Raw genomic sequence first — 16,343 nt, 5'->3', positions numbered from 1 at the left:
GCGGCCGACGGTGCGGTTTTGGCGCCGTGCTGTTAGAGGTGATGTGCCGTTTTCACTCCACCCTCACTGTAACGAGCACAGTCTAGCCTTGCACACTTTAGTGCGTGGTGTTGCTTTTTATATCATTCAGTGTTGTGTTTGGAGCCACGGGATCTGTTTCAAGCTATTGGAAACCTTAACGTCTAATTTTGGGAAGGCCCAATAGCCCCCAAATGCGTCTGGTTGGAGTCTGCTTTGCCAGATGGTAATATTATCTCTAATGAGACACTAAACGTGGGGCTTCCAAGTGAAACCAGAATGAAGCTAGAAGGAGAGAATTAGTGTTTGTGAGCATCTGCTGTACTTCATGTAAATGCCTTCTGGTCCTAGAACAGCCCCAGTTTACAGGAAAACCGAGCGAGACACTAGTGCCTCAGATCACGGCCTGAAAGCCAAGGGCCAGGGTGCGAATCTGGTGTCTCCTGCTCACATCACACTGGAGCCCACACACTGGTACGTTTCCACGTGGATGGAGCCTCGATTTACTGTCCACCTGAAACAAGTGTCCTCCGATTTCATACTAGGTGTTTATTAAAAAGGAGTCACTTTTGGCGGGGGGGCGGCGGGCGGGGGCGCCACGCCATATGGCATGAGGGATCTTAGTTCTCCGACCAGGGATCGAACCCTCGTCCCCTGCAGTGGAAGCACAGGGTCTTAACCACTGGACCACCAGAGCGGTCCAAAAAGGAGTCACTTTTAGAAGAAAAGGGAACTTCAAGTAGACAGTAGAAATTTGGATGAATCATTTCAGTGTGTTTCAAGAAAATGGTAAATTATATATATGTAAGAGTATAGTCTAAATTTTATTAAAGGCATTTTAAAAATTAAAAGCTATAATTTTTGAATTTTTAAGTCATCATTCAGCATTTCAGTAGATCAGTTGTAGAATAAGTTATCTGCATCAGTAGATCAAATCGTAATTGAGAGAAATACAGACATTTAGAGCCTTGCTCAGGGTCCGTCGGCACAGCCTACGTGTTTGTGTGTCTTTGACGTGTGGACGGTGCCTGATTCACAGCAGAAGCTGAGGCTGCAGTCACGTGACTGGCTCACAGCTTCTCCGCTCTAACCTCACTGCCTCCCCACAGTTACCAGAAAGCAGGTGGTTAGAGCGTCCTTCACGAAGCTCTTCTGGCTGTGGTGGTTTTAGAAAATCTTTGTAAATCTTTGTTAAAACCTGAAATAGTAAAGACCTAAAAAATGCTGTCAAGCACCTCCAAGTATCTGATAAACAATACATGTTTTCTTTCCACAATTGATTATACAGGCGAATAAAATAAGTCAACTAAAACATTAGATTTGATAGCTTATCTTAGGCAGATATACTTTCTGGCTGATGGACTAAATCAGAAGTGATTTGGGGTCGTAAAGCTCCCAGGTCAGAGAGTTGGTGTGAGCGTTCTTCCGACCTTTGCTGCAGTGGCCAAATAAGGGGCCTCCGTGCGGGGAAGGAGTGGGGACTACACCTCCCAGCGTGGTGCTCGGGGGACCAGACTCGCCTGCTGGGCTGCGTCACGGGGCCTTGCCTGCCTAGGAACCAGCCGACCCCTGGGTTTCCGCGTCCGCGGGGGCCCTGTGTGCCGCGAGCCCCGGCCCAGGCTAGCTTTTGCTCGTGCCGCCATCCCACCCGCCGTGCCGAGCTAACATTGCCATGTGATCTCAGGGCTGGACCACCTGTTGGATGAGAACAGAGTGCCTGACCTCACTCAGATGTACCAGCTGTTCAGCCGCGTGCGGGGCGGCCAGCAGGCGCTGCTGCAGCACTGGAGCGAGTATATCAAGGTGCGTGGCCATCGGTCGGGCTCTGTGAGGGACGGGCGTGGGGCCACCATCACACATCTCCCTCCAGGTCACCCACAGGAGTTTGAGGGATGAATACCGTCCGGGTGTAAACACGTTTTAAAAGCTGCCATTTGGCCGTTTGTCGTCAGCGTAAGTATTGGGTTGGCCAAAAAGTTCCTTTGGTTTTCAAGTAGAAATAAAAGACACATTTTTCATTTTCACCAAGAATTTTATTGAACAACTTATTCACTGTTTTGTTCCACTACCTTCTGCCATTTTTCAGGCAACTTCATAATTCCGTCGTCCCAAAACTTTTTACCTTTTTCAGCAGAGAGCTGTTCAGGTGCCTTTCACTGTCTTCCAGGGAATTGCATTTTTTTTCATTAAGAGAATTTTGTAAAGACTGAAATAAATGGAAATCTGAAGGTGCAATGTCTGGTGATACGGTGGATGAATCAGAACTTCCCAGCCAAGCTGTAACAGTTTTTGCCTGGTCATCATAGAAACATGCGGTCTTGCGTTATCCTGATGGAAGATTATGTGTTGTTTCCTGTTGACTAATTCTGGACGCTTCTCATCGAGTGCTGCTTTCAGTTGGTCTCATTGGGAGCAGTACTTGTTGCAATTAATCGTTTGGTTTTCCGGAAGGAGCTCATAATAGAGGACTCCCTTCCAATCCCACCCCACACCCAACATCACCTTTTTTGGATGAAGACTGGCCTTTGGTGTGGTTGGTGGTGGTCCATTTCACTTGCCCCACGATCTCTTTACTGTACAGTATCCACTCATTACTGTACAGTATCCACTTTGCATCGCCCGTCACAATTTGTTTTAAAAACGGAACGTTTAAGTAGAGAATTATCTGCGGAAATACCATCAAGTAGGTTTTTTTCGCGTTGCTTACGTGGAACCCAAACATCAAAGCGATGAACATAACCAGGCTGGTGGGAATGATGTTCAGTGCTTGCTTTGGAGATTCGGGGTATGTCGGCTGTCTCCCCCGTGGTATAACACTGATTGTCCTCAATGAATGTCTCCATTTGATCGCTGTCAACTTGAACTGGTGTACTCGGCTGGAGCATTGTCCAGCGAGAAATCTCCAGCACAGAACTTCGCAAACCACTTTTGACACGTTCTGTCAGTCACAGCACCTTCTCCATATACTGCACAAATATTTTTTTGTGCTTCAGTTGTGTTTTTACCTTTCTTGAAATAATAAAGCATAATATGCCGAGAATGTTGTTTTTTCTTCCATCTTCAGTATTAAAATGGCTACACAAAGATTCACGAATTTTGATGTCTTTTTTTAAATGCACGCTGATGTGACAGCTGTCACAACACAGTCTAACAAAATTGTTTTGAATGAAGTTAAAGACAACTAAGCGCTACTAGAGCCATCTTGCAGAAGAAACTGAACGAACCTTTTGGCCAACCCGATACTAGCTGAGTTCTACAATCGAGATTTTCAAAAGTTGTTTTTGTGAATCTACTGTATAAACGTGATCTCGTGCCTTTGCTCAGTGGGAACTCTCACGTATTTTGGTATGTCAGGTGGGTGTGTATGCGACTTTGTTTCCTAGAAATCCAGGATTTATTATGTAAGCATGTGCTTGCGGGTTTCTGTGTGTGTATGCATGCATGTGCGTGTGTGTATGGTTATCAAAAGGCAACAGGAGAGATCCTTGTGGTGCTGACTGCTTGTCCTCTTGGCCATGGGTGTAGATGACACACAGGTGATGCCTGCCCAGGCGACGCACACACAGGGAGCTACAGGCGAACACCGCGACCCATCGGGGTGGGACGGGTGGGCTGTGTCAAGGCCAGTGTCCTGGCTGGGGCGCTGCTCAGTAGCTTCCCACAGGGCACTGTCGGGGAGACGAGGCTTAGCGTGCGAGGACATTGCCACTGTTTCTGCTGCACGTGAATCTGTGACTGTCACAGGGAAAATTCAGCTGAGGAAAAAGATAAAGGAAATAATCAGGCCTGAAGTCGCACGTTGGTCTGCATGTGGCCAGCTTGGACACGCATGCACGCACACACGCCCCCGGGATTTTGTGCGGTTGCATTGAGCTGAAAGGCATGAGCGACTCACGCTGGGTCAGCACTGGAGCTTTATGTTAAGAAAGGCCAGTGGAGATTTAGGGTTTTGCCGACCAGTAGTCCTGAGAGAACAGGAACAGGTGCTGAACACAGGAGTTCACCTTTGCAGTGTCCATTCTCGGCAGGAAAAGTCAGTGTGTGAACACGGTTCCGAGGGTCCACTAATGATAAGCAGTTACGCCGTGACAGCACAGTGTTTCCTCACAAAATAAAGCTGACCCTCATGTGTCGTGGTCTTATGTACATTATTTTAAAATCCTGTCAGTGTGAAAGGGTACAGAGTGAAGAGTGAGTCTCTCCTGCCCCTGCTGGTCATGCCCTGTCCCTCTCCAGAAGGTCTTTATGCCATGTCATTTGTACCTTTTCACCAGCGATCAGCCTCCACGGGCACCTTTGACGTGCAACTGTGTGTGTTTCCTGTGAAGACGTGTCTTACGTTGAACCACGGTTGTGTTCAGCGTCTCTTCAGCTGGTAGTTTTTCATCAGATAGCGAACTGTTGTTGTCACGCACAGACTTTTAGTAATGTTTAAATAGCATCTTTAAATTAAAAGTACAGGCTAAAAACCAGGCTCTAAACCACCCACAGTTAGAAGTGAAGGGGAAAGAAAACTATCGTCAGGCAGTCCAACTAGGCGTATCAGGTTAAGGGGGTTACTTTCTATTTGAGGAATTTATAAGTAAAAGTTTTTTCTTCAGAAAGCAACAGACATTTCCCCAGTAATTGATCAATTCTTCCAGAAGCAGAATTGTAACCCTAAAGCATTAGTTGCATATCCACTTAATTTTTAGAAGGTGGACTAAATTTGTGAAACTTTTGAAACTATTTAGTGTTTAACACCAGGAGTGATTAATTTATATAAAACTATCATGATTGTTTGATAGCAGGAGAAAAATTGTGTTGTATCAGAAACCTGTTGATGACTTGAGGTATGTTTTTGCAGACTTTTGGGACAACAATCGTTATCAATCCTGAAAAAGATAAAGATATGGTGCAGGACCTGCTGGATTTCAAGGACCGAGTAGACCACGTGATAGAAGTGTGCTTCCAGAGGAACGAGAAGTTCATCAACCTGATGAAGGAGTCCTTCGAATCGTTCATCAACAAGAGGCCAAACAAACCTGCAGAGCTGATCGGTAGAAACACATGCTTCTATCCTTTTCTTAACAGGGGATAAAGCAGAACCCCAGTAGATTGTTTCCCAAAGGTTCAGCCTCCGTATGGGGAGGGCAGGGCACATGCCTTAACAGGACACACCTTCCCAAAAAACCACGCACACAGGTGTGTGCTTATAGGTGTATTAGATACATATGTAAGTGAGTGGTACTTGCATAAGGGTGCATGTAGTTGTGATTTTGTAAGGAAATGGAGCTCGACATCATAAGAGAAGAAGGGACATAAAGATTTATCCTAGTTTGTACTGCTCACAGCTCCAGAGTTGTTTTTGTAAGGATGAGCCCTGATTCTCTATGTCGACTACAAGCCAGTGATTTCTGCTCAGAAACTGGACTGAGGTTTGTTACACAGGAACGTCCTGAGGCTATGAGGATAACCATCAGTCTTTAGATAACACTTAAGAGGAGACGCTGTTTAGTCACTGTCGTTGTATCCTCCAGTCAGTACTAAAGTACGGTAAAATCGAATGACATCTCAGGAGATAGCATATTTTAAGATGAAACAGTTTTTAAATTATCACTTTATATAATTATTTCATGATAATATCAAAATATTTTAGGATTCGCAGAATTTCATTAGTGAGTAAATTTTTTTTTTTTTTTTGAGATTGACAGGAGGCAAAGGGCAGGGAAGGTGTGATGCAGACTTGGGCTCTGTTGAGGGTTGTTGAAAATGTGTGGTGGGAACATGGGGTTCACTGTACAAGTGACTACTTCTGTCTGTGTTCAGAATATTTCATAATAAAGAATGATAAGGAGAAAAAAGCAACAAGAGGAGAAGTTTAAAGGCAATTTAATTTAGCCTTTGAACCACTTTATGGATTGCGATTTCTCTAAAGATGGTTTCAGACTCTTGGGAGCTTGGGTTCTGCCTTCCTTAAGCCAGGTCATGGTGGGTTCGTGTATCTCAGAAACAAGAAGCCCAAGCAGAACTGCTCTGTCCCTGCATTGTCAGCCCTGAGAAGAGTGCTTTCTCTTGAGAAAGTCTCACCCGGATGTATCACAGCACATCTTGAAGATGGGGTACTGCCATTTCTGGAGCACTCATGTGTCGTGAGCCCCAGCATGGAATCAAAGTGTTTGTTCTCGGTGCCCTGAAAGTACAGATCTTAGAAAATCAGGTGTTTGCCTTTTTATCTCATAATAATGTCATTTTGGAAAGGTTCCAGAGTGTTACTGTTCAGTTTCTATGTGGAGAAAACAAATCTCTTCCTTCATCTATTTAGAATATGTATTATATAAAGAATGCTTATTTTTCAAATAATTGAACCTCTTACAGCAAAGCACGTTGATTCAAAATTGAGAGCAGGTAATAAGGAAGCAACGGACGAGGAGCTGGAGAGGATCCTGGACAAGATCATGATCCTATTCCGGTTCATTCACGGTGAGCGGGGCTCGCGGCATCTCCTCACCTCCAGGCACAGAGGACGCGGTGTCCACAGAGCGTCTGTAGTCGGGCCCCGTCTTCTGTTGAGAAAAACAGGAATGTGTCCACTTCCCTGTTACCACAGGGACTAGGGTGACGGCTGCCACGAACTGAGTGAGGTGTCTGTGGGAATTCAGTGGGTAGAGCTGGCTGGCGTCAGGGTGGACGCCCCTCTGGCTGTCTCAGCTGTTGAGGTGAACGTTTGCATGGTAGCTATCTAATGACCTAACGTTGTCCTCACTTGCTCATAAATAGGTAAAGATGTCTTTGAGGCATTTTATAAGAAAGATTTAGCAAAAAGACTCCTCGTTGGAAAAAGTGCCTCCGTTGATGCTGAAAAGTCTATGCTGTCGAAGCTGAAGCACGGTGAGCGCGTGGGGCGGGGGTGGGGCTTGGTGCCCGATGGGTGTTCTCCCAGGATGCTCACCTGCAGTCCACTTGTGTCCAGAGTGTGGGGCTGCTTTCACCAGCAAGCTGGAAGGCATGTTCAAGGACATGGAGCTCTCTAAGGACATCATGGTTCATTTCAAGCAGGCAAGTTGTGTTCTTGTCAAGTCAAACAGCTTTTTAAAAAGTATCCTATTTTAAATTGTGAGAAATGATTATGTAAATTATGTACATAAGGATGTGAATTGTGTAGAATCCTCGTCCTTAAAAATTACACCATTGGGCTTCCCTGGTGGCACAGTGGTTGAGAGTCTGCCTGCCGATGCTGGGGACACGGGTTCGTGCCCCGGTCTGGGAAGATCCCACATCCCGCGGAGCGGCTGAGCCTGCGCGTCCGGAGCCTGTGCCCCGCAACAGTGAGAGGCCCGCGTACCGCGAAAAAAAAAAAAAAAAAACTACTGTAAAAATTACACCATTAACATCTCACATATTCAAAAAACTTAAATTCAAAATGAAAAAGAAAACTAATCCCTGGGAATTCCCTGGCAGTCCAGTGGTTAAGACTCCACTCTTTCACCGCCAAGGGCCCAGGTTCAGTCCCTGGTTGGGGAACTAAGATCCCGCGAGCTGTGCAGTATAGCCAAAAAAAGAAAAAGGGAAAATAATCCCTGAAATTGCACACTAAAAATTTGACTTAAATGATTTTAATGATCCTTATTTGACTAAAGAAGAGAAAACATTTCTAGTGACTTTAGAACAGGGTATGTGGTTTTGGTGAAATATGTTCCAGGGACTAAAATAAATGAAAAGACAAGGTAAACTGTACTTTGAAAATGACACCATTTACTTTTTAATGAATTAATTCTTTTTGGTGATATTCTAAAGTAATCATTCTGTCCTGATTTTCTTTATTTTTAGTATATGCAGAATCAAAGTGACCCAGGCTCTATAGACCTGACAGTGAACATACTTACGATGGGATACTGGCCGACATACACCCCCATGGAAGTACATCTAACTCCAGAGGTAAGCGTTTTAAAGCCCGAATGCCCTTTGTTATTCATATACTGGTGCTCCAGAGCCCCACGGACCTCCCCCTTGTAGCACCCATGCCGGCACAGATGTGCTGTCTTTCAAGGAGTGTTTAAATCACGCACTTGGTCAAAACCCCAGTCGTCTCTGTCTAAACAGTGTTCACAGTAGACGCTTTTTGTCTCCGTGTCCACCGGCCGCCCGTGAAGAAGGTGCTAGCACAGGCGCTTTTTAAAAAAGTTCCTGCATGCGGAGCCATGGGCCTCCTTGTCTGGCTGTCCCTCCCGCCTGTTGTAGACAGTGCCAGGGTCCCGCGAGGGGCAGGGGATGGTGCGTGTGCCGGCCATCACTCTGGTTCTCTGGGGACGTGCGGGTACTGGGGAGAACCCTGGGCTCGGGCATGGAACGTGCAGAGAAGGAAGCAGCATCTGGACCGCTGGTCGGGGCGCCAGCTGGCTGGTGCCAGGCCTCCAGGAAGAGAGCTGGGCATGGAGCCCTGGACCCTGGGAGCCGGGGCAGAGCACTGCCTCTTGGAGCCCTTCTTCCTGTTTTCAAGACAGTATCTTTCCTTGGCTGTTCTTCTGTTTCTGACCCCACTAGTCAGTTGCCTTTGTGGTCTTCTTCTCTTTTTTCCCTTCCCTCCATCCTGAAGGCTGATGTTCTCTGGAAGCCCCCTCCGTTTCCTTCCCCTTGCGCACATGCCCCACTCAGCCTCCAACCTATGTGTCCGCTTGCCCCAAGGGACCTCCACAGCCATGAGCTCGGCCCTCCCTCCCTGAATCTCTGCACCCGATGGAAGACTCTGAGGCACGCTGCACGTACCCGGTTCGCTCGTGCTCCCGGGCCCAGGTGTGACCCTCCCAGTGGAACCTCTTCTGCAGAAAACCACCACGCCCCCCCACCATCTGGGAGACACTTGTCTCCCCAGTCACCTTCACCAGAAGACACCCCTTACCTCCTCCCCCAGGGCGTACCCCACTCATGGTGCTGCAGGTCTGTTCAGTTGTATCAAAATAGTTCAGGCTGAGAGAGCCTCGTCCACCAGAGGGCAGACAGCAGAAGCAAGAAGAACTACAGTTCTGCAGCCTGTGGAAGGAAGACCACATGCACAGAAAGGTAGACAAAATGAAAAGGCAGAGGACTTTGTACCAGATGAAGGAACAAGATAAAACCCCAGAGAAATAACTAAATGAAGTGGAGGTAGGCAGCCTTCCAGAAAAAGAATTCAGAATAATGATAGTGAAGATGATCCAGGACCTCGGAAAAAGAATGGAGGCAAAGATTGAGAAGATGCAAGAAATGTTTAACAAAGACCTAGAAGAATTAAAGAACAAACAAACAGAGATGAACAGTACAATAACTGAAATGAAAACTACACTAGAAGGAATCAATAGCAGAATAACTGAGGCAGAAGAACAGATAAGTGACCTGGAAGACAGAATGGTGGAATTCACTGCCACAGAACAGAATAAAGAAAAAAGAATGAAAAGAAATGAAGACAACCTATGAGACCTCTGGGACAACATTAAATGCAACAACATTTGCATTATAGGGGTCCCAGAAGGAGAAGAGAGAAAGGACCTGAGAAAATATTTGAGGAGATTATAGTCAAAAACTTCCCTAACATGGGAAAGGAAATAGCCACCCAAGTCCAGGAAGCACAGAGAGTCCCATACAGGATAAACCCAAGGAGAAACATGACAAGACACATAGAAATCAAATTGGCAAAAATTAAAGACAAAGAAAAATTATTGAAAGCAGCAAGGGAAAAATGACAAATAACATACAAGGGAACTCCCATAAGGTTAACAGCTGATTTCTCAGCAGAAACTCTACAAGCCAGAAGGGAGTGGCATGACATATTTAAAGCAATGAAAGGGAAGAACCTACAACCAAGATTACCCAGCAAGGATCTCATTCAGATTCGATGGAGAAATCAAAAGTTTCACAGACAAGCAAAAGCTAAGAGAATTCAGCACCACCAAACCAGCTCTACAACAAATGCTAAAGGAACTTCTGTAAGTGGGAAACACAAGAGAAGAAAAAGACCTACAAAAACAAACCCATAGGAATTAAGAAAATGGTCATAGGAACATATGTATCAGTAATTACCTTAAACGTGAATGGATTAAATGCTCCAACCAAAAGACACAGGCTCGCTGAATGCATACGAAAACAAGACCCATATATATGCTGTCTGCAAGAGACCCACTTCAGATCTAGGGACACATACAGACTGAAAGTGAGGGGATGGAGAAAGATATTCTATGAAAATGGAAATCAAAAGAAAGCTGGAGTAGCAATACTCGTATCAGATGAAATAGACTTTAAAATAAAGACTGTTACAAGAGACAGGGAAGGACACTATGTAATGATCAAGTGATCGATCTGAGAAGATATAACAATTATATATGCACCCAACATAGGAGCACCTCAATACTTAAGGCAACTGCTAACAGCTGTAAAAGAGGAAATCAACAGTAACACAAGAATAGTGGGGGACTTTAACACCTCACCTACACCATCCAGACAGAAAATTAATAAGGAAACACAAGCTTTAAATGACGCAATAGACCAGATAGATTTAATTGATATTTATAGGATATTTCATCCAAAAACGGCAGATTACACTTTCTTCTCAAGTTCTCATGGGTCGTTCTCCAGGATAGATCACATCTTGGATCATAAATCAATCTTTGGTAAATGTAGGAAAATCAAAATCATGTCAAGCATCTTTTCCGACCACAACGCTCTGAGATTAGAAATCAGTTACAAGGAAAAAAAACGTAAAAATCACAAACACATGGACGCTAAACAATACATTACTAAATAACCAAGAGATCACTGAAGAAATCAAAGAGGAAATCAGAAATTACCTAGAGACAAATGACAATGAAAACACGCTGATCCAAAATCTATGGGATACAGCAAAAGCAGTTCTAAGAGGGAAGTTTATAGCAATACAAGCCTACCTCAAGAAACAAGAAAAATCTCAAACAACCTAACCTTACACCTAAAGGAACTAGAGAAAGAGGAACTAAAAAACCCTGAAGTTAGCAGAAGGAAAGAAATCATAAAGATCAGAGCAGAAAGAAATGAAATAGAAACAAAGAAAACAATAGCAAAGATCAGTAGAACTAAAAGCTGGTTCTCTGAGAAGATAAACAAAGTTGCTAAACCTTTAGCCAGGCTCATCAAGAAGAAGAGGGAGCGGGACTTCCCTGGTGGTGCAGTGGTTAAGAATCTGCCTGCCAATGCAGGGGTCACAGGTGCGAGTCCTGGTCCAGGAAGATCCCACATGCCGTGGAGCAACTAAGCCCATGCGCCACAACTACTGAGCCTGCACTCTAGAACCCGCGTGCCACAACTGTTGAAGCCCGCGTGCCTAGAGCCTGTGCTCCGCAATGAGAGAAGCCACCGTGATGAGAAGCACGCGCACTGCAGCAAAGGGTAGCCCCCGCTCGCCGCAACTAGAGAGAGCCGGTGTGCAGCAACGAAGACCCAGTGCAGCCAAAAATAAATAAATAAAATAAAAACAAAAAGGAAAAAGAGGGAGAGGAGGCAAATCAATAAAATTAGAAATTAAAAAGGAGAAGTTACAATGGACACCGCAGAAATATAAAGCATCATAAGAGACTACTACAGGCAGCTCTGTGCCAATAAAATGGACAACCTGGAAGAAATGGACAAATTCTTAGAAAGGTATAACCTTCCAAGACTGAACCAGGAAGAAATAGAAAATATGAACAGATCAGTCACAAGTAATGAAATTGAAACTGTGATTAAAAATCTCCCAACAAACAAAAGTCCAGGACCAGGTGGCTTCACAGGTGAATTCTGTCAAACATTTAAAGAAGAGCTAACACCCATCCTTCTCAAACTCTTCCAAAAAATTGCAGAGGAAGGAACACTCCCAGACTCATTCTATGAGGCCACCATCACCCTGATACCAACACCAGGCAAACGTACTACAAAAAGAGAAAATTGCAGATCAGTATCACTGATGAATTCACTAATTATTAGAGAAATGCAAATCAAAACTACAATGAGGTACCACCTCACACCAGTTAGAATGGGCGTCATCAGAAAATCTACAAACAACAAATGCTGGAGAGGGTGTGGAGAAAAGGGAACCCTCCTGCACTGTCGGTGGGAATGTAAATCGATAGTAACTATGGAGAACAGTATGGAGGTTCCTTAAAAAACTAAAAAGAGAACTACCATACGACCCAGCAATCCCACTACTGGGCATATACCCAGAGAAAACCATAATTCAAAAAGAGACATGCACCACAATGTTCACTGCAGCACTATTTACAATAGCCAGGACATGGAAGCAACCTAAATGCCCATCGACAGACGAAGGGTTAAAGAAGATGTGGTACATATATACAATGGAATATCACTCAGCCATAAAAAGAAACGAAATTGGGTCATTTGTAGAGAAATGGATGAATCTAGAGACTGTCATACAAATTAAGTCAGAAAGAGAAAAACAAATTATCATATATTAACGCATATATGTGGAACCTAGAAAAATGGTACAGATGAACCGGTTTGCAAGGCAGAAATAGAGACACAGATGCAGAGAACAAACGTATGGACACCAAAGGGGGAAAGCGGCAGGGGGTTGGGGTGGTGATGTGATGAACTGGGAGATTGGGATTGACATGTATACATCAATGTGTATAAAATGGATAGCTAATAAGAACCTGCTGTATAAAAATAAATAAACTTCAAAAATTAAAAAAAAAAAAACGCCAAACAATTCAGGCTTAGAGGAATTTGCAAGAACGGTTCAGGGTTCCCAGTACCCTCCACCACTCCCTAGCGCCGCCAGGCGTGCCCATCACACTCCCCGTAATGTGCGTTGTTTCCTGATCCACTTGAGAGTAGGTTGCATCACGTCCTTTAATCACAGTACGTTAGAGGGGATTTCCTGGGAATAGGACCAGAGGACACTGCTAAGTGCAGAGAGTTGACGTGGATGTTCCGCCCCCATCCTGCATGTCGCCATATTCCGATTTTGTCAGTGTCCCAGCCGCGTCCCGCGTGGCGTTTTCTCTGGTTGCCAGGCCCCCACGTCGCCCGCGTCTGCAGTCCCCTTCAGCGGGGCAGCAGCACCCCCTTCCTTCTCCCTCACGACGCAGCCCTTTTGGAACTGCAGGTGGTGCTCACAGGCTCCCGGCTTGCTGGCGGGTTAGATGCCGGCCGTGCAGGTCCCGCCGCAGTCTTCTGGGTCCCTGGGCCAGGGCCGCACGCTGTTCCTCTGCCCCTGGTGGTGATGATACCTGTGCTCACCTGGTTATGGTGTCAGCTGGTTTGTAGTTATCAGGTAACTTGTGGGGAGAATTCGAGGACGATGTGAACCTCTTAATCCCCATCAGACTCACTTGCCCGGGTCCATGCTCACCTACAAGTAGTGATCCCGTCCCATCTCCTGTTTCTCTCTGTTTAGAAGTTGGCATCCTCTTCCTAGGACGAGCCTTCCCCTCTGCCCCACGAATTTACTTATTTTTCCTCCGTCTCTGTCAGTGTGCACTCCTGGATTCTTACCTATTTGATGCTGAGATTACCCCACCTCTGGCTTGCGGGGGCTCTCCTAGCTCCTGTGCTTCAGCATGGACCCCTGCACTCTTGAGAACCTTGGTCTTCTAGCAAAAGGTGTTTGGGGCTTACCAAATACTCGTACTTGGTAAAATATACCTACAGTTTTGTGTACAGCTCAGTGGCATTAAGTTATGGAAAGTTCAGACCTTTTCCATTATCCCAAACTTCTCCTCTCTCTCCTCTCTCTCCTCTCTCTCTCCACCCCAGACCTAGGCAACCACTGATCTACTTGTTCTGGATCTACTTGTTCTAGACGTTTGCTATAAATGAGATCGTACGTTGTGTGGCCTTTTCGGTTGGGCTTCTCTCACCAAGCATCATGTCCTCAGGGTTCGTCCACGCCGTCGCGTGTGGCATCTTCATGCCAATTTAAGGCTGAATCACGCTCCATTGGGTACATGGACCACATTCGTTTATCCATCCATCAGTGGGCATGTGGGCTATTTTCCACCTTCTGACTGTCGTGAATGATGCTGCTGTGAACATGAGTGTGCCGTGTTTGATTACCCGTTGTCGGCTTTTTGGGGTCTATCCCTAGGAGTAGAATTGCCGGTTCGTGTGATAATTGTTCAACTTTTTTGACAAACTACCACCATTTTTCATAGCACCTACGCCATTTTACGTTCCCATCAGCAACTCACAGGGGTTCCAATTTCCACACCTCCTCACCAGCATTTGTTATTTTTCATTTTTTATGACATAGCCATCTTGGTAGGAATCGGTGTCTCCTTTTGGTTAGACTTGCTTTTGCCTGGTGACTGATGACGTGGAGCATCTTTACATGTGCTTATTGGCTGTTTGTAGACCTTCTTTGGAGAATTGTCTATTCAAGTCCTCTGCCCATTTTTGTTTTTTAATTCAAAAGGTTTATTACTCGTCTATTCATTCTGTTACATTTATTTATTCAGTTGTCTGCCCATTTTTTAATTGTGTTTTCTGTCTGTTAAGTGGTGAGAGTTCTTTCTGTGTTCCAGACATTAGATCCTTATCAGACATGTGACTTGCAGATATCTTCTGTGAGCTTTTTTATTTTCTTGATAGTGTCCTCTGCATAAAAGTTTTTAATTTTGATGAAGTCCACTTAATCTGGTTTTTTTCTGTTGTTACTTGTACTTTTGGTCGTATCTAAAAAACTTGCCAAATCCAAGGTCACGAAAATGTGCGCCTATGTTTTCTGAGAGCTTTGTAGTTTTAATTTTATTTAGGTCTTTGATCTTTGTTGAGCCTAGAACAGTAACTAGCTAGTAAGCACCCAGTGTTAGCTGCTGCTACCTTGTTATAATCATTATTATTATTTCCACTCCTGGGACTTAATCTCCAGGAAATACTTTTAAGAGACGTCTGCATTGGAAGGATTATCACACCGTTGGCTTTCTTTAGGTGTGAGATGGTGCAGTAGGCCCGCTTTCTAGAAGAGTCCTTGTCTGTTAGCTGTGTTCTGAAATACTTAGACATGCGGTGACATCATGCCTGGGACTTGATGTATTGAAGATGGGTCATGGGTCCATGGGGTGACTAGGAGCTGAGTTTGGAAGCATGAAGAGGAGTTGCCAGGCAGCTGCGAGGCTGAGGGCCCAGACCCTCATCCCTCGGCACCTGCTTTGCAGTAGCGCAGAGGCAGCCCAGGTCCTGCTCCCTTAGCACCCCGTCCAGGGGGCTGGTGACAGTGCCGGCGAGCAGCTCCGGACCTGGCAGAGGGGTGGGAAGAGGAGGTGCACGCCGTGGAGTCGGGGGAGCCGGGCCCAGGGGAGAACTGAACCCTCTCCTGGGACCTGGGCCTGGGCTCATGACACTGCCAGGGCCGAGTGGAGTGCAGGCCCTGGGGCTCCAGGATGAGAAGACAAACCCGAAAAGACCCAGAAGGCGTGGTCGCCAGTTGGAGACAGGAATCCTCGAGCTGAGGGTGTCGGGCGCCCGGGGGCAGGGGGAGGCCGCAGAGGGAAGCTGTCCAGAGGGGTCGGCTCACCAGATGAAGGCTGATGAGAGCCGCGGGCGCTCTGGGGCACAGAGGCTGCGGGAGGGGCCGAGGAAGCCCCCGGGGGCTCAGGAGGGAGGTCCCAGCCTCACGTCCTTGGACGGCGTCGGGAGCCCTCCCAGAAAGTACCGTTGAAATCGCAACCTCGGGGCCCGAGCAGGTGGCGGCAGCTGTCAGAACAGAACTGACTTTTCATTCAGGCGTGAGCCCTGAACAGTGTGTGCTTCTTCAGGTTAAAGGTGTTTAGTGTAATTAACTTGTTGTTTTCTTGGCTTGACAGATGATTAAACTTCAGGAAGTATTCAAGACGTTTTATCTTGGAAAGCACAGCGGTCGAAAGCTTCAGTGGCAAACTACACTGGGTCACGCTGTGTTGAAAGCAGAGTTTAAAGAGGTAAGTCCTGTGTCTCCTCCACTTTTTATTTTTCTTACGTATGTTAATAGAATGTTTTTTGATTGTGATTGAACTTTGGTAGCAAAGAAAGGAAGTGTTTATTCAATATAACTCAACACTGGCTTTTCAAAGGTTAATAAAATGAAACAGTCGAAGGATTTACTATTCTAATCAATAAAAATTAATTAGAATAGAAAAGCATTTACCTAATTAAAAATAGAGCTGGGCTTCCCTGGTGGCGCAGTGGTTGAGAGTCCGCCTGCCGATGCAGGGGACGCGGATTTGTGCCCCGGTCTGGGAAGATCCCACATGCCACGGAGCGGCTGGACCCGTGAGCCATGGCCGCTGAGCCTGCGCGTCTGGAACCTGTGCTCCGCAACGGGAGAGGCCACAACAGTGAGGGGCCCGCATACCGCAAAAAAA

The 16,343-nt window shown here is 45.8% G+C and overlaps 1 protein-coding gene across 1 annotated transcript in view; it reads left to right on the top strand.

Annotated features, from left to right (window-relative positions):
- Window positions 1-16,343, top strand: part of CUL4A (cullin 4A) — a 43,187-nt gene that overhangs the window by 19,369 nt on the left and 7,475 nt on the right. The window contains exons 10-16 of the mRNA XM_024752646.1: window positions 1,703-1,821; window positions 4,865-5,057; window positions 6,376-6,480; window positions 6,778-6,888; window positions 6,971-7,056; window positions 7,828-7,935; window positions 15,807-15,920. Of these exons, the coding sequence (XP_024608414.1) occupies window positions 1,703-1,821; window positions 4,865-5,057; window positions 6,376-6,480; window positions 6,778-6,888; window positions 6,971-7,056; window positions 7,828-7,935; window positions 15,807-15,920 (836 nt within the window). The remainder of the gene's footprint in view (window positions 1-1,702; window positions 1,822-4,864; window positions 5,058-6,375; window positions 6,481-6,777; window positions 6,889-6,970; window positions 7,057-7,827; window positions 7,936-15,806; window positions 15,921-16,343) is intronic.

The sequence above is a fragment of the Neophocaena asiaeorientalis genome, unplaced genomic scaffold, assembly GCF_003031525.2.
Source record: "Neophocaena asiaeorientalis asiaeorientalis breed wild unplaced genomic scaffold, Neophocaena_asiaeorientalis_V1.1 scaffold825, whole genome shotgun sequence".
NCBI classification, from domain to species: domain Eukaryota; kingdom Metazoa; phylum Chordata; class Mammalia; order Artiodactyla; family Phocoenidae; genus Neophocaena; species Neophocaena asiaeorientalis.
Note: the sequence above shows the minus strand (reverse complement) of the source record. Positions and strands in the feature narration are given on the sequence as shown.